Consider the following 20,753-nt stretch of genomic DNA (forward strand, 5'->3'; position numbering starts at 1 on the left):
TGCTATCGTGATGATTGGCGAATCTTTCCTCCTTTTTATCTGTGATGAAGTATGATCCTGCTAACGTGTTAGCCAATTTTATTTGACCCGTTCAAGAAAAATGCATGAATCATGAGGTTATTACCTGTTGATCTAGATGCAGAAGGCGGATCCATGCTTGGCCAATAGAGTGGTTTTTCCTCTCCTCTACATCTACATTCACCTCTTTCTTCTCTCTTTTCTTCTTTCTTCTCCTCCACTTCATGTTCCAATAGAGTTTCTAGGTTGTAGGATCCCCGTGCTAGATCCGTCCTCATCCAGAGTCCAGACATGGTAACCAAATAGCAATATTGATACAACAATGATCATAATGGAGTGGGTTGTTTGAAAATTTACATTACTCCACCCCTTTCATGTAGTGTTATTAAGATTCGTAAACTCAAGAATTGAATGAGTTATATACAAATCATAAAACCTATATCAATAGATTCGTATTCCAAAAGTCTTTTTGACGCAACCTTAATTTTGTAGCCATTAATAGTATGTTATGAGCGAAAGTAATGGTCAAGATACATTTCCAAAGATATTTTCAATTAAACCCTAGTAACACTATGAGGTCTACCTCATTTCCCTATCTCGTTCCCTCCACGCATCCGAATGTCACCAAAGCGCTCATAAAGAAAAGCAACAAAGCCATCTCCAATGTGCTAACTCAAAGAGAGAAATACCTTTTTAATACTTCCAATGAGGTTAAGTCGTCCATTCGAGTAGAAAACCAACAACATCAATAACTAATGAATCTCGAGGGCTCTACCAAGCAGATATTATAATATCTAGCCTAGGACGTAAAAGCTTGTCCAGAAAAGACATAGAGCTGCTCTCTAATATTCTATAAACCTTAACATAATAAGATAGACAATGCGTACCCAAAAATCATATAGAGCATAGGCACATATTGTAGTAGGCATACCTGCCTTTGTTTTTTGCCCCGCTTTTTAGAAATACAGTGCACTTTCCCTAATTGGAGCATGGGGTAAGTTGGTCCTTACACTACATAGGGCTTTTGCTTGTCGCACGTTCTTTTTTTCCTTTTTGATAGGCAGCCCACACGACTTAGAGAAAAAGGGTAGCTTTCATGAGGTACTATATCCAATGTTTTGACTGCACTTAGTAATGAGAATCAAGATTTTGTTTTGTGTTTTCTTTATCAAATATAATTGATTGCAGGGATTGTGTTCTCAAGGATGTTTTTAGCATTGATCCACAACAACACGGGATTAAGCTCAATTAGAACATAGAAGTAAGAATAAGAAACATCCGTATTCTCATCAAAAATAGAAAAGAAACACCCGTATCATTCCTGACAACACTTGTCCAGTAAGCCCTGCACATATCGAATATGTAAATAAGTCCTACATAAGAAAAGATAATGACAATGAATGTTGTGCCGTTAAAAAAAAAGACCGTCCTAGTGCTTGTCGCCACATCTGTCAACCTAATCCACTGGGTCAAATGTGTCATTGTGTGTGATCACATCCTAACGGTGTACGTGACTGTTCCAATATAATGGAAATTTCTAATAAGATCTGCTTCTGGATCAACAACTTTTGCACAAAAAAACTTTAAGACAGACACAGAAACGGAGTCATGATCATTTTTTTTTTGAAAGAAACAGAGTCACGATCATTGATGGTCAGGACTGTATACATGCTTGAAACATAATTGTGAGCTGAAAATCCAACTTCGCCGCCACCGGCTTCAAGACTTTGTATGACATCCAATTCTGATGCCAGAATAAATACCAATAAAATCAAGGAACAGGCATACATGTTTCTTTTAATCCTTTATAATGCCACCCATATCTCCATATCAACGATTGGCAATATATACAACACGATCAAGTAATTTTCTTCAGGGTAATGGTTGCTGAAATGCAACCATATAACGACAGCTTTCTATGCCTATACATACTCACTACGCATCATTGCACATTCAGAAGTCCTGGAACATAGAAAGATATATGTCTAGAAAAATGACAATCCTAGAGCATCTTCACTTTGATTTCTTTCGAAATCGTTGGCGCTTCTTGCCTCCTGAATTGTTACTTCCATCCCAAGCACTTCCCCAGAAAAACAATGACATCCAGAATAGAACTGCAAAGAATATCCGTGCTCTATCCTGCAAACTTGACAGCCTCTCTTGCCAACCTGTCAAAAGGGAACTAAAATTAATCATATGCTCGGAGTTACAACTCCATCTTTAGCAATTTATGTACTCCATCAAAAACCTCGGACTTATCCTTCACAGTTCTCCTCTCATAATGCCAAATCCAATAGTTCGCAGCAACACCCTATTGGTGCATTGTATTCTTGGAACTGAATAGACCTCAAAAAGGGAAAATAGCTATGAATGGGTGCATCGGACCATGAAGCCAACCAACCAATAGGATACTATTACCAAGAGGGATAAGAATGTTTCAAGAAATATGTGTTCCATAAGTCGTCATATGTTCGGTAACACCACAAAGATGACCTTGCTGGTCTCTAGGACTGTCTTGTTTTCACTGGAACAAGAAAAAGGAATAGACAAGGACGATGGTAGGGCTATTGGCTAGTAGTTACTAAATCAATGGATTACTACAAGCACTAACATGGAAATAATGGCATGGAAACAAAGAAGAATAACTCAAAAGGACCACAAAAATGACAGTGGCCTTAATTCAAATAAGCTCTACAGTGGTCATAGGACAGCCACAACTTTGGTGGCTGTTGAATACAATTGCCTTCTATACAGTGGACAAGTGATGAATTTTGCATTAACTTAATTGATGTGAAGTCACCGGTTCTCATCTGCTCAAGTCTTAATTAGTTGACCTGATTACTTCAAAAATTATGCGCACACTTCTCCAACAAAAATTTCTCCACCCTAGTCAACCACCCGCCACCGAGTTCATTTCAATCCCCAATTCTCTACATCAAACATGTGTAGCGCACTCTTCGTTGATGTCCCACGGACCAACATCAAAACAGATATTCCCAGCCCCAGCACCGAGTTCAAACGCCTGATCAGTCAACAAATTGTGCGCAATTACAGCAAAACTAATCGCAGCTAACTGGCAGATGAATACGAAGCAGGAGAAATGAATACGAAGCAACATGCTTACCAGATGGAGTAGGAGGCTCGGAGGAGGGCGGCGGCGGCCCGGCGGCGGCTCGACAGCGGATACTGGGCAAGGGACGACAGCCCGGCCCCCGGGAAATGGGGGAAGCCGCGGCGGCGGCGGCCGATGGTGCTGGACACAAGCGGAGGCGGTGTAGGGAAGCCTGGGAAGGGCGTAGTGGCGATAGGCGCGGGACGGAGGCGGCGGCGGCGGCGGCGGCGGGGGCGGCTGGGGTGGAACTCGGCGTCGCCATCGGGAAGTTTCGTCCAGAAAGTGGGGAAACGCGTGGCTGTCTATGCAGAGAGACTCTGGATGGTTGGCGACTGAAGCCAGGGACCGGCTTCTGCTTGAAAGCCGGGGACGATGGTTTGCGTTGATTTACCATGTGGCGGTGAAAAAAGAATTCGTCAAAATCATCTCAAAGTTAATGTTTTGTACTAAATCAAATTTCTAATTTTTTTTTCAAATTATTATAAAGAAAGAAAATTACTATATCCGGTTAGTTTCATTAAATCATGTGAAATATGTCTTGATAATGTATTTTTCTTAGTGTTGCAGAAGTTGATATATCTCTATAAAACTTGATCCGAGTTGGAGAGGTTTGACTTTGGATAAAACTAATATTTTGGTAGGATTATATGAACTAGTTTTATTTTTAAAAAATGCTAAGCGTTTTATTTTATTAAAAAGAAAGAAGGTTCAAGTACAAGAGATAATCAAAATATAAAGGAAAGAAAAATAAAAGATAAGCGTTATCGGATGTTAAACCCAACACGACAACCTTCAAGGAGTGGATCTAAATACTCAAATCTCTCATGAAATTTCATATATTGGCAGTATCGATGATCCGTGGATGAAAGATCTCTCACCTGAAGTCTGTATAAATCCAAACAAAATGGGTGTAGAAGAACACAAACAAATTTAAATTATAAATTTAGAAATAAATTGACATGCGAAGAGGCAATCAAATCAGGAGAACTGCAGAAGGGCCTCACGTATAGCAATCGAGACGATGTGATAAAGAGAGATATGGGCTGGGTCCTCCTGGCTGTGAGCCGATAAACGGGGAATACGGGATGTGTGGCTAACGGCCGAGAATGGTTTTGCTGGTGCATGGTTAGTTCAGCAACCCCTTTATTCCGTTACTTCTCCTGTTACTTCTTTAGGAGGATAGCAATGTATCATGGCAATGGTTGGGCTTGCACGTTCTTGCAAAAGAAATGCACGAAAACTATTGTCCGCGTTGCCAGACAGTAGCCAAAGCTGCAAACTAATCACATGGACTGACAAGCATAAAATGGTATTGGCAGCGGAATTAAGAACCTAAACACACGCACAAGGGAAATTAAAAAAAAGGAGTAGGAACTGTAATCTTAAGTTAAACGAAGCCAATTTCTTCTATATTAGGGTATGGGATCACACATACAACACATATGTAACCGCCCTTTGATCCTCTACATTATCTCATTGTGTACAAAAGAATATCCTCCTCAAATATCGAAGTCTCCTCTATGTCATCTAACATCTATAATTTATATGAAGAATATTAACGCTGCTACTCTTGGCGCAACATGTCCAATATAACATGAGAACCATGTAAACCTAATCTAGAAACATCTGAGAACATGGATGCATCAGATCTTCAGTATGTTCCAAGTAGCAGGAACCAACCAAGGTCCTGCTTTGCTTCCGCAGCTGTGAAGACTGGCGTCAACCTAAGCTGTAAGCTCCTTCATGGAACTTTCTGGATCCCCCTGGAGTTCAGGGAAAATCATGCACATGGCCAGGATATAGCACATTATTAATCGCGAGCCGCCTTGTTTCTCCAAGCAGCAATTGGCTTTGGGATGTTGTCAAAGCGAGGGATGGGGAGAGGAAGAGCAAAAGCATCTGTATTTATGCTCCACTTGCTTGCTGACCATATGGACGAACTGGTGTTGCTCTCTGGCTCTTGGAACTCTGGAGTGCTGGATGATTTCCTTACAGTTTGCAGACCATTGCTGAACAAAGGCTCTGCCATTGCAAAAAGGTTCTGCTGACTCTTGTTCATGTCTGGTCGACTACTCGACTTCGGCCTCAGTGCCAAGCCTTTCCCAGCACTTGCCAGGAAGTCACCACCATTTTCCTCCCTAGGTAACAGCTCACCATCAGCTTTCTGGCGCCGCCTTATCAACCTTTCACTATCACCATTCTCATCAATATCACCATCAATAAGAGAAGAACCTATCGCCAAGCTTCTAGTTTTCCTATTCTGAAGAGGGAATGGGTCGGAATTTGGTGGCTCCAGCCATGGCTCAACATCCAAAAAAGCAGATTTTCCTTTTCTATAGACTGCCATCTCAGTGCCTTCACCTGTTTGATCTCTCTTTGGAGGTGGTGCAAGGCCATAGTATCCCTGCAGAAGACTCATGGCTGGCGAAACTTTGGGTTTTGGTGTTTTCAATATAGAATCCAGGATATCATCATGAATACGGCGTGGAGTACATTCCCTGAAACAATAATACCATTATATCAGGTAAGGCAAATCATAGACATAGCAAAGATAGTCGCTAATCTATAGAGGACTCTATACAATGAAATTAACCAATATCTTGGAGAGCCTTATAGACTTGATAAGCTAGGAAGAAGCACTTGCAAGTTGCTACGGCAACTAGAGAATAAGGCTAAAATTTTGTGGTGTATGATGACTAAAAATACTGCCACTGTAGAATTTGCCCCAAAAAACTCAGACATGTCTAAAGGACACGCCAATTTGCCAACATTATTTAGATATGTGCAGATTACAAATGCTTAATGGAAGCGATTACACAGCCATGTAAGCACAAGATGACTAAAATATATTTACATGTTGCTTCACATGAACCTTTAGCTCCTATAGTGCTCTTCAATTGTTGATTTACTCATGTCCACAACTAATACTGCAGTCACTTGAAGCAAACTTAAAGTTGCCAAAAGAAATATGCTAATGACCATTTTAAATATGCCACATGAGCATCCATACACTCAGAACCTAAAGTATCAAGGTACACGCCCACCCAATTGATTAAAGTGCATGTCGCCAAAAGAAAAAGGTGGATAAAGAAAGATTCAAGGACTCAAGATTCCTTCAGTTACGGTCTATGCATAAAAAAGTGTGTACCCGCAGCTGAAAGCTCCCACACAAGGTTACATGCATGCATATTTAGTTCAAATCATTTTTTCCATAAAAAAATCAAATCAAACTCCAGGGTGCGTGTGGTAACTGGTAACTAATAGGCCAAATCATCTCGATAGTACAAAAGACCAAAACAAATCTCAATGATCAACGTGATGGGGGGAACATTCACCTGGGTGTGGAAGTTTATGGCAACAAACATGCAGCTGAAACTTGAAATGACAAGAAACATTTTGCATGAGACTACAAGGTTAAGATCCCTTTCAATTAATATTTTGAGTTACGTTATACACTTCAATTTCACATGGCAGTAGTTGAAAATGCATATGCATGTACCCAGCGATCTTGCATTAATGCCCTACTCTGACCTTGACCTTGCTACACATTTCCTGAGTGAACTTGTATCGGCTCCGTTAACTAGTGACTATCAATCAACAAAAAAAATGCTTGCTTAGAAGCACCACAACATGCGACACTGATAGCATGGTTTATGTGGCAAGCCATGCTGATGAACAATTTCACATTCCAGCTACCTTTCTTCACTCTCGAATGAACCATTCTCCTGGTAAGATGACGGAGGATGCCTCCCTTGGAGCGGAATCCGCAGTGTCTTGTGTGCAAACATCTGGAGGTCAGTTGAGAGGCCATTCAGCCTCTTAATGTCGGCTACCTACACAAACCGAATAGAGAAACCATTCCAATATCAGTTCACCAAAAATACAAAATCGAAGGGCGTTCCACCGAGAATAGCTACGAGTTAAGAATGCTGTTGTTTTATACCCCATCTGATAGTACCAACATAATATTAAAACCAGAGACCCTAAACAATACAGCAGGACATCACTCCCGTCGCATTACCTCGACGCCGTACTTGATGGCGACGCCCGCGAGGGTGTCCAGCTTGCGCACCCGGTGCAGCATGTACTGCCCGCACGAGGACATCGCCGCCAGCGGCGACGACGCCGTCGGGGACGAGGACTGCGAGGGCGACTGCTCGACGGCTACGGTGGCCGCCGCGCCCACCTCCTCGATCTCGCCGACGCCGCGGGCTCCGCCGTCCAAGGACCCATTGGCGCGCGGGAAGGCCGGGTCCTTGGGCAAATGGGGGCGGCTCATGACATCCGGAGGCGCGGAGGGGGGAGATCTGGGCGCGGGCGGCGCAGATTCGGGGCGGGGCCCCGCGGATTCGCCGTCGGTGGCGGCGGCGGGAGGACACAGGGGAGGAGATGGTGCGAGGAATCGGCGTGGTGAGAGGAGGGGAAGTGGGGAGGGAGACGGGGAGCTCTCACAAGGTTTGGTTCGTTTGCCGCTGATGCGGCTCGGGGAAGGAGGAAGAAGGGGCGCTGGAAACGTGGCGCACGGGAAGCTCCCTCCTATTTTCCCTCTCTATGAAGCTTCGACGTTTCTAATCGCATCATAATAAAATACTCAAAAATTTCCTTCAAAAAAATAAAATACTCAAAAAACATTCTCGATTTATTTTAGAAAAATGGAAGTCTCCACCTGATATTGATTCTCCGTGTTTGAAATTGGTCTTTTACTTGCAGATTCCATTGTATCAAACCATTGCAATAGATAGTTTTAGAGAGAGAAAAAATTATTGGATGAGCTTTAAGCCGACACAATGACCTAGGGAAGACAAAACTTGGCATCTCTAGTCAAGGTCCCATCAAGCACCAATGCAGGCATCCTTGACCCAATCCAGAGAAGAAACAACACCCTTGTCTCCAAAGCCAAAACTGAGACCTGGCGCAAGCCAACGACGACGATGACAGCTCGATCGATAACAAATACGATCTTTACCACGACGATGACATTTCGATCGGTAACAAATACGATCTTTTCCGTAACAAAACAAGACCATTCGATCAGTTCCGAGAAACATTGGATGGATATGGATCTTAGGTACGGCTCTGTCGTTTACGTGCGAAACAAGCACGCGAGTGGCACATGAAGCGTAGGTTAGCGCTTGCTTCAGCGACAGCATAGCCTTTTTCTACCCTTGCTTGTTGCCGAGGGGCCAAAAACTAAAAAAAAAAATAGAATGCGTAAGAAAAGGACAATGTTAAACAAACTTCAATATATAGGTAACAAGTCTGGTTGAGCTGCATATGCGCATCAGTCTACGCCTCTGCTGCTGATTGAAGTACATGTACAGTCAAGGTGGATACTGTTAATTGTAGCTCGATTATTTTATCATACTGCAAAAAAAAAAAAACTGTTGCTTTTTTACATACCAAGATACGGTCAAAACCTTGGATTATTTGTGGCTACATAACTTTACCTTTGTAGCTACATAACTTTACCTTACTAGGTGCTTTAATTCTACTTGTTCTGCGAAACACTGTTACTGCAGTTTTTATGCAGTCAAGTTCCTGAGTCCTGACCCGGTTGACGAGCTGAGCAGAAATGCGCACGGTCATCCATGTTGGCAGTATGCTATTCTCTTGTGTGCTCTTTTTCACGCTTACTGCAGGTTTTCAGAGTGGATGGACAAGCCAAATAAACTAGAGCACCATCCAGCGCCCTATTCTCCGCATTGGAAGCCCTATTCAGGGACTGTAAAGGCAGCCCAGACTCCAGTTGGCACCAAAGTCAACTATGTACATGTGAGACCGCAATGACCTGCTAAGAAGTACAGCAAATCTAATGTCAAGTCACCTATATTATGAAAATGTTACACAAATGAAATGTTGAGAAGGGCAGAAGGACCCTCGGCAAACAAGCAGAAAAAGAAACAGAACATAAATTGAGTTAAAACTTATAATCCTACTACACTCCATGCATGACTAAAAAAAATGATAAAGCAGGCACAATGCAGCTATTGTGCCTGCTTTATCTTTTTTTACTGTTCATTTACTGTCACAGCACTGAATTTACTATAAGAAATTATAATCGTTCTGCACCATAGGGGACACTTCCTTTACTGTTCATGTACGTGAATGGATGACAGTAAAGTACAGGCTAGCCAGTTCACAATAAAATAAACGAGTATCCAATAAATTTGTAACATCTACTGAGCAGAATGGGCTAGCATTCTAGCAAGGTGCCTCTCCAGCTATGGCACCAGTACCTCTGGGTGCATACATCCTAAATGCTCACCACAATAACCTTTCAATATATTTCCTAAGAAACATCAAATAGCCAGAACAATTATAACTATTTAGGATAATACACTTCCAGACCAGATATCTCCAACATAATGAAGTTATCAGGCAACAAATGATCAAACTAGTCCTCGAATTCATCAAAGACATTCATAAATATCAAGCCAAACCTGGTACGAGTCAGCAACAATGTTTCTTAAACTCCCTACCACTTTAGTAATGCCCAGAAAAACTTTTGAATTGACATGTTCTCGGCTTTGCAAATAATACAACTTTGATCAGAAGCAGGCAGACCACAAGAAACTCATGGTAACCAGTAAAAAGGTTCAATAGCATCACGAAACCACAGTGGTAGTATTTATGCTAAATAAATATAAAAAAATCCGTATTTTGTTTAGTTTTGGCCTTACCCAATGACAGCACCAACTCGTGTCAAAACAAAATTAAGTCAGTTTGATCTGTTTTGTCCATTTTAATGCTTATCAGGACAGCAAGAAGATGGACATTTAGGAAAAATATGGCATTTCCTGAAGGAAACTAAGCCAATTTGGATCAATGGTCGCATGCAACAACCAACAAGCATCACCTCTGAATGAAACAAATATCGGTGGTTGGCAAGCACAGGAAGACACAACAATGAAATTAATATGCTTTGATGCAATAATGGAGGAATAGTGAACCTACAAGATGAAATGCATACCTTCAACTACTTCTCTTAGAAGGGAACTAATCAGGAAGCCTCAACCGTCTAAAGAATTCGAAAAGATGAAAATTTGATGTCCAGTAAAAGAAAGCTATCACAGGACCATCTCTGATGAACTGCAAGTTGCACAACAGAAGTATGTTAAAAAAAAATAATATGGACCCAAGATGCACTTTGTTTACTGAATTCACCTTTCCATCTAGTATCAGAAGCTCCCCATCAACCCATCGAGGGTTTTGGACACCAGGGTCTGCAATTTTCCTTTGCCCCTTATACCTAGCAACCTATATCATGGTGAGTTGTAAGGTTTGATGTTTGCCGGTTAAAAGATAATATCACTATTCAGATTATGGAAATACCACTCCAAGTTCTCTTGGGATGATTCCCTTATGAGGAAGCTGATAGCGGTCACCAACTTTTGCACGGAACACAACCTGGCATAGGAATCATATCAGGTCAATCCGAATTATCATGTCTTTCAATGAAAAAGCACATTAAATAACTCTTTAGACTGAGAGTGGGCTACTCAAAACTGAAGGAAATCGACAGAGAAGTTTGTTCAAAAGAGTGTATGATATGATGACCACACTCCTTAGCAAACAATTGGTGAGTGAAAACTGCAAATTTGGATAGGAACATAAAAATGATGTTTTAACTATCCTTCAAAGCGGGAAGGGCTAAACCAGAACACACATATTACTTACAATCATTAAATATTTTTGTACATGGTAATAAGAACTGAGTGAAAGGCATCACACCTGACCCGCTGGCACAAGGTTGTCCCCTGTTAATTTTACAGCTTCAACGTACTCATAGAACAGTAGGTCGCTATGCTCCTCTGATGAATTATCCTCCCGCCATTGACCAAATTTCCGTTGCAAACTAATAATTTCTGAGTCAAATCCTGATGCAGTCACATATAAACCTGCCCAAAGGATGTCTTTCAGCCAATACCAAAAAAAGGAGAAAACAAGGATAAAGCTACCGTGAAAAGCTCAAGTGGAAGGTGTGTGGGATGGTTTCTTACAATCCCAATTCTCTCTCTTAGAGTATTTGAGAACAAGAAAAGTAAGTGGTATGTACAATTTAGAATATACCATTAAGAGGATCTGAAGATATAGGCGCCTGAATACGGCTGAAGTGGGTAACTCCATGCAGTTTTTGCTGAACCTTGTTATTATGTTGTTTGATGCCAAGTTGTAGTATCTGCATAAGATAAGTTGAAATGATATAATTTCATTATGCCAGTCTGCAATACCATTGAAAAATTCATTTTCTTTTTACTCCAAGCACACATAATGATATAACTTTCAATTGCTGAACTGAATGATATACTTGTGTCTGTGTGCATGTGAGAATAAGCAGAAAAGAGACATGAAGGATCAAAGGTCCACAACTACCAATATGTTCAAAGGTCCTTGATACAGATCTAACAATCTGACAATTAACAGCAGAATAAAAAAGCAGGTATTGCCAGTGAGATAATTGACAAATCCATGCTCTTTAACAAAAGGACAAGGTGGCATAGTTTACAGAAAGAAATGTGGTTCACAACGTTCACTAGGATTCAAGCATAAAAAGTTATTTTCGATGTTTTACCAGTTCATACAGATAATGAGTGGTCCGTCTAAAGAGACATTAAACCAGAAAAGACCGTTAACAATGAATCATTGATCATCATAGCCAAACAAGACTGAACAATTGATGTTCAGTTAGATGATTCAATCAAGCACAATGAAGGGCATCACAATATCAATAAAATACTTACCGATAGTTTCTTGTTGCTGCCACTCAACTTTACACGATCAAGCTGGACAAAACCATCATCATCCTGCTGACTGGTATGCAGACCAACTGTTCCGTTTGAAGTCTGCTGGCCTTTTCCCGCATCTAGTTTTTTATTGTATTCTTCAGTATAGAAGGAAAATGAGAAGCGGTCTGTTCTTTCTAATCTAGCTGGCATTCGTTCAAATGCTTCAGCTGATGAATGGGAAGCATAATCATTGTTATTCTCACTAACAAAATCAATTGAAATCAAGGCTTCAATATCATTTTCATCACCAGATTCATCACCATTCTCTTCTGCAGAAACTGTTTCTGCTCCTTCATTGTTATCACCATCAACAATATCATGTGAAGATTCATTTTCAACCTCAGAATCATCATGGTCATCATCTTCCTCCGAAATTTGATCAAAAATATTGATTATGTAGTCTTGGTTGACATTTTCCATGGGTACCACTTTCAAGATTTTAATCCTGGGAATGGCAGTTGAATCGCTTGACAAGTTTTTCAAACCAGCTGGGCCACCAGCAGTAATATTACTATCATCATTATCTTGATCATCCATGTTTACACTTCCATCGACTTCTTCATGCTTAGACCCTACTGAACTGCTAGATATGTTTATACTGTCAATGCCAAGTTTCTCTCTTAACATGTTTGGCAATTGGTCAGAATCAATATCATCTGGTCTCAGATGCACTGCCTGAAAATATCAGCCCTATCTTGTTAGAGAATGGATGGAAATAAAAAACACATTAGTTAACAAGATAACAGTTATTATGGCCTTGCCCATAGTTACGGAAGAATATACCTTTTAAAAAAACAAAACGAAGTCTTCAAATGGGAATTGAAGAAATATTATCTAGGAACTCATGCATGCGTATAATTCAAACTCCAGAGTTCAATTGCATGGATTTGTTGACACTGACAACTTGACAAAAGAGAACTAATGGGCAGCTATGATGGGAAGGCTGTTGGTTTGATTGAATGAATAAAGCCTATAACAGCGTACCAGACAACATAACAGCAACTGCAAAAGTGAAACCAGGTTTTGCACGTTTTATCAAGCCTGAGGGACATGGGCATGCCAGGATGGACAGGCCTACAACAATATGACCCAACCACACTGACCAATATGAGAATACGCAGAGCTTTTTTTTTCCAAACACGCAGGAGAGCTGCATATCTTTGTATCAAGAAGAAGGAAATAGTCCAATTACAAGAAAGAATATGCAAAGCTGATCAATACGACACTTACAAATTTATTTTATGACGTTATTATCATATCAAAAGAAATAAAAGGATGTCATCCTGAATTTTCCAGAAGCACATGATAGCTTGATATTCTGATCATGAAACTGCTAGAAAGTGGTAACATGTCTATGATATTGAAGATGATTTCGATTTTTTTTCCCATAAAAAGAGCCACCCCGAATTGCAGTACCAAGATGATATTCAATATTTGCATGCTATTTTTCTTATATTAAGCATAAAACATTGTACCTGCAGTTTGTATTCTCCATTTGCTTCTGCAAAGTATATTTCAAATATAGGAAAACCAGGGCCGTCTGAAGCCAGCTGCCTAAGAATAAGAAGAGAATTTTGAAAAGTCATTTAGCACGCACCATGAAAACTAAGTATTTCATACAATAAAGTAACCACTTTCAACATTAGTAAAATGCATATAAGAGTCATTATAATATGTACAAGGATGAACACATACATTGAAGAAAGTTTAAAAGTATAGTGCCGGTTGTATTAACTTATGAGACATATGCAGTTTTGTTATTGTTCTAGCAGCTTTGCTACACAATTCACCAACTACAAATGATAAAAGGAAATAGTTCTTGCAGTAGCAGTACTCCATAAGACATTTTTGATGACTTATGATTGGGATACTGAAACATGCTGTGCTAAAAAAAATAATAACTTCTTCATTGTTATGAATCCATAACACATTTTTCAACGGAGTATAATAATTTCAAACGGTTCTTCAAAAATAAGATTTAGTGACTGATTGATATATCAACTAGGCCAAGTCAATCACAAACAGACACACATCTCTACTGCTTCACCCATCAATTTCGAGCGCCACTCCTGATGTCTGAAATTTCTACAGAAATGACCCATTGCCAAATATGGCAATGCCAACAGCTCCTTAAACTGGAGCAAACTTTAGTAGGAGACCCACATTTTCATAGGCCTTGTTTCCACACCCATGAAATTGTAAAATGAAATGAATGAGAGCTTTCCAGCAATAAAAAGGAAAAAAAAAGCATAAACATGAGCAGAAAGTCCACTCATGGAATGATAAACTAAAGCGTAAACAATAAAACATTGTAATTATGCACATAAATAATAAGTAATCAACAAAATTAATACCTTGTATCATAACTTCTTGCAACATATCGACCATGTTCAGCACTTATACGAATTATAAGACCATATGGATCAGACAAATTTCCAGAAATTCCAGACCACCACCCCAGCTGCATGTGCTCTAATGGATCAGGCAATAGCATTGTTTTGCACAGATGGAAAGAAATAAGATGTAGAAATGGGTAATTGTGAACAATTTACAAAGCATGATCAATATTCATCTTTTGCGAAAGTATAAGTAAGATCTATTAACTTGGATGAAAAGAGGTTACAGAAACTTAGATGGCAGCGGGCACATGATATAGAGGAACTGTGTCGTACTGACCAGTCCTGCACCAACATGATCTCTGATATATGTTGCATCCCTGTAGCGCTCCTCTTCTATCGCCCTCTGCAAAACCCAAAAAAGCAGGCAATTATCTTATAACTAAAAATCTTAATCCCTCAAATTAATCATGGATCAATCCAGCTCCTCTAAAAAAAAACTTAATACTGATTCTTCTATATATGTGCTGTATTGCTGAGCACCCTTCTGTTAACAAGAAGTCAGACATATGTCATGTTATACAGCTTACAACGGAGGATGTAAATACAATACCTAACGGAATATGTGGTTGCAAGAACAACTAATTGTCCCCATAGTTATTTCAGACAGTTGCAAACTTATTAGCTACTGTTCCCTTCAGCCGCAACCAAGCGGTGGTTTGGATAATGATAAGATCTCAAAAACACCACTTTGATCATACATATTAAAATTCTAGTAATGTACTTTTATAGCAAATCTACACATATCATTTCTATATCCAATCTAAGTATTCATGGAAATATGGGAACAAATTTAAATTATCAGAAGGCAGGCATCCTAAAACATCACTTATTTTTACTGGAAGGAGTACATCTAAGCCACCAACTTTGCCTGACATTCAACCCTTTGTATCACAGGACCAGAGGGATATGCTTAGGGCTTAATGTATAGAGGGACAATTCGAAGATTGGATCAGAAGTGTCATTTATCAGTAATAACGGCATAAAGAAACAACAGGTATCTCTTACATTTAAGTCAGAGATAGCTCTGCCCACAGTGTCATTCCTTGCCGTAGCCGCAATAGCCAGCTTCAGTTTATGAGCACTCTTATAGTCTTCTCTATAAATAGCAGTTCGGAGTTGTAGCTGAAATTAAATATACAAGTATCAAGACATTTGCAATTTGACAATATAGACAGCAGAGCTATTACAAAATTTGAAGTGTGATACATACACAATACACAATGGTGGACCAGGCAAGCAAGCCATTCCATTCACACAGATAAAGTTCTACCACATGTACTTCATAAAGTTCTATTCGATATCACATGAATAGAAGCTCAATAATTTAAAATCACATCAGACATCACCCAAATGGAACATAAGCTGCAACGCTGGCATGAACCAGAACCAAAGACCTTTTTGATAATATTGTATGCTGAACCATGCAGCTTGATAGAAATTACAAAAGAGAAAAGGCAGTTTTCAGTCGTGTGACCATGGATTTCATGGAAATTGCTGCAATCATAGGGATTTAACACTGCCTTTGCCGGTCCCAAGCCCGCGATGAGAAAATGTGGAGGGTTGTGTTAGGTCTGGCGAACCAGCGTAAAAAATCAGCCACTCAAATGGAAATGAAACCCATAAGAAATTCGTTGGGGCGTAACCCTCTTAGCGACGCGCTACATCGGAACCCGGGTGTGGTGTTAAATGGGCAAGGGCCAGGTCGTCATCCCCTCAGGGGCGCGTCGTATCGTGATCCGGGTACGATGATAAGTGAGTAAGGGTCGGGTCGTCACAGCCTCTGTGGCGCGCTACATCTGCGCCCGGGTGTAGTGAAAAATGAGCAAGGGTCTTCGCATTTCTCTCGACGGGTGCGAAGGGTAAGGAAGCTAGCCGAGACAACTAGGATTCGTCTAGGTAGTTGGAACGTAGGGTCTCTAACAGGTAAGTTAAGAGAACTAATCGATGTAGCAATTAGGAGGCGTGTAAATATTCTATGCGTGCAGGAGACTAAATGGAAGGGCCAGAAGGAGAAGGAGGTGGAGGGTTCTGGCTTCAAGCTCTGGTACACGGGGACAACTTCGGGTAGGAATGGTGTAGGCATCTTGATCGATAAGAGCCTTAAGGATGGAGTTGTAGATGTTAGGAGGCAAGGCGACCGGATTATCCTAGTGCGGTTGGTCATTGGAGATTTGATTCTGAATGTGATCAGTGCCTATGCCCCTCAGGTAGGTCTTAGTGAGAGCTCCAAGAGTCAGTTTTGGGAAGACCTTGATAGCATGGTTAGTACCGTGCCTATCAGTGAGAAGCTCTTCATAGGAGGAGACCTCAATGGCCATGTGGGAGCGACTAATGTAGGATATGAGCGAGTACACGGGGGTTTCGGGTATGGTAGTAGGAACGAGGGGGGGAGGATGTTTTGAATTTTGCGGTGGCCTACGACCTGCTGTTAGCGAATACCCTCTTTAGAAAGAGGGAGTCCCATCTAGTGACTTTCTATAGTGAACAATACTCGAGCCAAATCGACTTTATCCTTGCTAGGAGAGAGGATAGACGTGCATGCTTAGATTGTAAGGTGATACCTGGAGAGTGTGTTGTCCCCCAACACAAGTTTGTGGTGGCGGATTTTCGTTTTCGGGTACGTGCCACCGGGACAAACGTGCCAAGATTGCGAGAACGAAGTGGTGGAAGCTTAGAGGGGAAGAGGCACAAACGTTTAAGGAGAGGATGCTAGGCGAGGGGCCTTGGGAAGAAGGAACAGATGTAGATGATATGTGGCTAAAGATGGCGACATGTGTTCGGAAGGTGGCCTCAGAAGTGTTTGGTGTGAGTAGGGGAGGCAAGCAGGAAGTGAAAGAGACTTGGTGGTGGAATGACGAGGTGCAAAGGGCTATTAAGGAGAAGGAGTGTTTCAAACGCCTTCACCTCGACAAGAGCGCAACCAACACCGAGGGCTATAGATTAGCGAAGAGGTCTGCAAAGCGAGCTGTAAGTGTAGCGAAAGGTCAGGCTTTTGATGACCTTTATCAACGGCTAGGTACGAAGGAAGGAGAGAAGGACATTTATACGATCGCTAGGACCCGTGAGAGGAAGACAAGGGACATAAACCAAATCAAATGCATCAAGGATGGGACAGATCGACTTCTGGTGAAGGATGAGGAGATCAAGGACAGATGGCGAGAATACTTCGACAAGTTGTTTAATGGGGAAAATGAGGGTCCTACCTTCGAGTTGGACGACTCATCTGATGATACCAACGGACGCTTTGTGAGGAGGATTCAGGAGGCAAAGATCGGGGAGGCTTTGAAGAGGATGAAGGGAGGTAAAGCGATGGGTCCTGATGGCATCCCCATTGAGGTGTGGAGATGCCTGGGCGAGAGGGCGGTAGTATGGTTAACTAAGCTTTTTAACCTAATTTTCCGGTCAAACAAGATGCCAGAGGAATGGAGGAGAAGTATATTAGTATCGATCTTCAAGAACAAGGGAGATGTTCAAAGTTGTACTAACTACCGGAGGATTAAGCTGACGAGCCATACGATGAAGCTTTGGGAGAGGGTTATCGAGTATCGCCTAAGAAGATTGACAAGGGTGGCCCAAAACCAGTTTGGGTTCATGCCTGGAAGGTCGACCATTAAGTCGATTTTCTTAGTACGACAGTTGATGGGGAGATATAGAGAGGAGAAGAAGGACTTACACATGGTCTTTATTGACCTAGAGAAGGCGTATGACAAAGTACCGAGAGACGTCATGTGGTGGGCCTTAGAAAAACACAAAGTCCCAACTAAGTATATTACCCTCATCAAGGATATGTACAAGGATGCGATGACTTATGTTAGAACATGTGATGGCGATACCAGTGACTTTCCAATTAAAATAGGACTACATCAGGGGTCAGCATTGAGCTCTTATCTATTTGCTTTGGTGATGGATGAGGTCACAAGGGACATACAGGGTGATATCCCTTGGTGTATGCTCTTTGCTGATGATGTGGTGCTAGTTGACGAGAGTAGGGCAGGGGTTAATATGAAGTTAGAGCTGTGGAGACACACGTTAGAGTCGAGGGGTTTCAGACTGAGTAGGACCAAGACCGAGTATATGATGTGCGACTTTAGCCCGACTAGGCATGAGGATGGGGACGTTAGCCTCGAAGGTCAAGTGGTGGCTAAGAAGGATACTTTTCAGTATCTAGGATCAATGCTTCAGAAAGATGGAGACACTGATGAAGATGTTAGGCATAGAATTTCAGCCGGTTGGTTGAAGTGGCGGCAGGCTTCTGGCGTCCTCGGTGACAAGAAGGTGCCACAGAGGCTAAAAGGTAAGTTCTATAGGACGGCGATTCACGCAGCGATGCTATACGGTGCTGAATGTTGGCCTACAAAAAGGCGACATGTCCAGCAACTGAGTGTAGCAGAGATGCGTATGCTGCGTTGGTTCTGCGGGCATACAAGAAGGGATAGAGTCCGGAACGAAGAGATTCGAGATAGGGTCGGGGTGGCACCTATCGAGGAGAAGTTGATTCAACATCGGTTGAGATGGTTTGGACATGTACAACGGAGGCCTCCCGAGGCGCCGGTGCGTAGTGGAGTTTTAAAGCAGGGTAAGGAGAGATAGAGATAGACCTAGACTAACTTGGGACGAGACGGTCAAGAGAGACCTTAAGGAGTGGAATATCGCTAAGGAATTAGCTATGGATAGGAGCGCTTGGAGATTAGCAATTAACGTACCTGAACCGTGACCTTTGTTACTTTTTGTTTAACCCCTAACTCTTCCTTTGGCTTGTACCCTTTTTGTATTTCTTATTCTTGTTTTCTGTGGGTTTTATCTCTAGCCTACCCCAACTTGCTTGGAACAAAAGGCTAAGTTGTTGTTGTTGTTATAGGAGTTCTATCTACAGATTTCAACCAACAGTATCATGCATGGTTCGTGAAGCTATTGTGTGATTGAGCCTATCATGAATTTGATTTTTCAAGCATTCAGCCTGCAACTTTAAAAGCGTATTGTTGACAACATGTTAAAAGTCTACAAGTTATTGGCGTGGCGACAGATAACATAACGGTTTTGGTGAATGATCCTTTCATCAGCCTACAAGCTGGTTCATGTAATACATCCAACAACCTCTGGATCTAGCATGAATAGTTCTTCCTGAGCTTCTTATAACAGCTAATAAGCATGATTGCAGTATGTAAAGTATCCACACTAGGCACTTTCTTCAGACTAGTGCCACTCAAATCACAAACCGTAATGCAGAAGCTAAACAAAAAAATGGCAAATAATTATGTACATCATATTCACTCCATGGGACACCTGCATTGTGTGCAACCGCCACTGTTAGTCGCATTACAAAAACCTAACCTGTTCTAAGCACAGTCCTCAGAGGTAATTTCTAAGGGTCAACTTCCAAGTTTGGTGACACTCATAAATGAAAATTTCTCTCCATTCAACAATGTATTCAAACTTATGCTAACCAGTAAATGATTAGTAGTGTCAAAAATCCAGTGTTGGATCGTGAGCAGGTTACGTCCACATGTGAAGCATTACAGGTAAGTACGATGGATAAAATTTAACCTGTAGCTCATCAACGAGGCGCTCGCTCTCCTCAATGAGAGCAAAGTGCCGCTTCCACATCTCCCAGCTCCACCTCCCTTCTTCCTCCTCCGCCTTACTCTCCTCTTCATCCCCACTCATCGCCTCCTCTTCGTGAGAACTCCCAACCCTCTTCCCCGTACCTGCCTCCTTCGCGGCGGGCGGTGGGGGCCAGTAATTGCTGACGTACTCGCTCCACCGCCGCACGGCGCCCTGGAACGCGTCGTGGAGCATCGCGTCCCAACCCCGCCGGCGCCGCTCACCGCCGGCGTCCGCGTCGGGGCTACGCGCGGAGCACCGGACCACCGGCGCGCGCCGCGAGGGGGCCGCGCCGGCGAGGCGTCGCACGGCGCGGAGGCGCCGCGCGGCGAGGAACCGGCCGCCGCTAGGGTTCGGATCCAGCTGCCGCGCGGAGGACGGGGAGGACGCGGCCGCGGGGAGCGGCGCGCGCGGCGCCGTGGACACGGACGCCATGGACGGGGGGCGCGGGGGAGCGCGACGGCGACGCGATGGCACTGGGTGGCGGAGGAGCTCGTGCTCGTGCTGGTTGTATTCGTGTGCGTTCGGTTGCTGAGGCTCTCGCGCGCTGCTGCGGTTGGAGCCGTGCTCGGCTCGTCTCTACTCGTGTGGATTAGAACGAGGCCAGGGGTGATAAGACTCGCGGGGAGCAGGCGAGACCTCCTGCGAGAGACCGTGACAGACAGGTGGGCCTCGAATGGGGACAGCTGTTTCTGGGCCCATGTGCTCGTGGCGGCGTTGCGTCCGAGTTTTAGCGGCTTGCATTTTACGGCCCTGCTTTTTGGTGTGCGTTGCTTGCGTCCACGGAAATGCGGGGGCCACGGGAAATGCTTCGCCTTCGGTGGTGCTTGTTCAGGG

The 20,753-nt window shown here is 42.5% G+C and overlaps 3 protein-coding genes across 6 annotated transcripts; all 3 read right to left on the bottom strand.

The window, feature by feature from the left end:
• Positions 1-1,778: 1,778 nt before the first annotated feature.
• Positions 1,779-3,476, bottom strand: LOC112875937 (atherin-like). Its single transcript, XM_025939948.1, has 2 exons — positions 3,143-3,476; positions 1,779-2,186 (listed from the first exon to the last, which is right to left on the bottom strand). The coding sequence occupies exons 1-2, from the start codon at positions 3,390-3,392 to the stop codon at positions 2,032-2,034; spliced, it is 405 nt and encodes a 134-aa protein (XP_025795733.1). The 5' UTR covers positions 3,393-3,476; the 3' UTR covers positions 1,779-2,031.
• A 1,036-nt stretch (positions 3,477-4,512) lies between these two features.
• LOC112876991 lies at positions 4,513-7,657 on the bottom strand. Its single transcript, XM_025941183.1, has 3 exons — positions 7,152-7,657; positions 6,827-6,963; positions 4,513-5,628 (listed from the first exon to the last, which is right to left on the bottom strand). The coding sequence occupies exons 1-3, from the start codon at positions 7,407-7,409 to the stop codon at positions 4,941-4,943; spliced, it is 1,083 nt and encodes a 360-aa protein (XP_025796968.1). The 5' UTR covers positions 7,410-7,657; the 3' UTR covers positions 4,513-4,940.
• A 701-nt stretch (positions 7,658-8,358) lies between these two features.
• On the bottom strand, positions 8,359-20,503 carry LOC112876990 (protein EXECUTER 1, chloroplastic). 4 transcript variants are annotated; one of them, XR_003225423.1, is made up of 13 exons: positions 19,860-20,503; positions 15,321-15,437; positions 14,593-14,658; positions 14,271-14,377; positions 13,392-13,470; positions 11,872-12,591; positions 11,201-11,309; positions 10,862-11,028; positions 10,463-10,537; positions 10,295-10,387; positions 10,101-10,219; positions 8,600-8,918; positions 8,359-8,494 (listed from the first exon to the last, which is right to left on the bottom strand). XR_003225423.1 is itself a non-coding variant. In XM_025941181.1 (12 exons), exons 1-11 carry the CDS (start codon positions 20,349-20,351, stop codon positions 10,127-10,129), a joined length of 2,118 nt encoding a protein of 705 aa, XP_025796966.1. In that variant the 5' UTR covers positions 20,352-20,503; the 3' UTR covers positions 8,376-8,918; positions 10,101-10,126. The 4 variants fall into 4 exon arrangements, 2 of the variants coding, with proteins under 2 accessions (XP_025796966.1, XP_025796967.1); XR_003225424.1 differs by having other exon boundaries at positions 8,600-8,921; XM_025941181.1 differs by having other exon boundaries at positions 8,376-8,918.
• Between the last annotated feature and the right edge of the window lie 250 nt (positions 20,504-20,753).

The sequence above is a fragment of the Panicum hallii genome, chromosome 9 (genome assembly GCF_002211085.1).
Source record: "Panicum hallii strain FIL2 chromosome 9, PHallii_v3.1, whole genome shotgun sequence".
In the NCBI taxonomy this organism is placed as follows: Eukaryota; Viridiplantae; Streptophyta; class Magnoliopsida; order Poales; family Poaceae; genus Panicum; species Panicum hallii.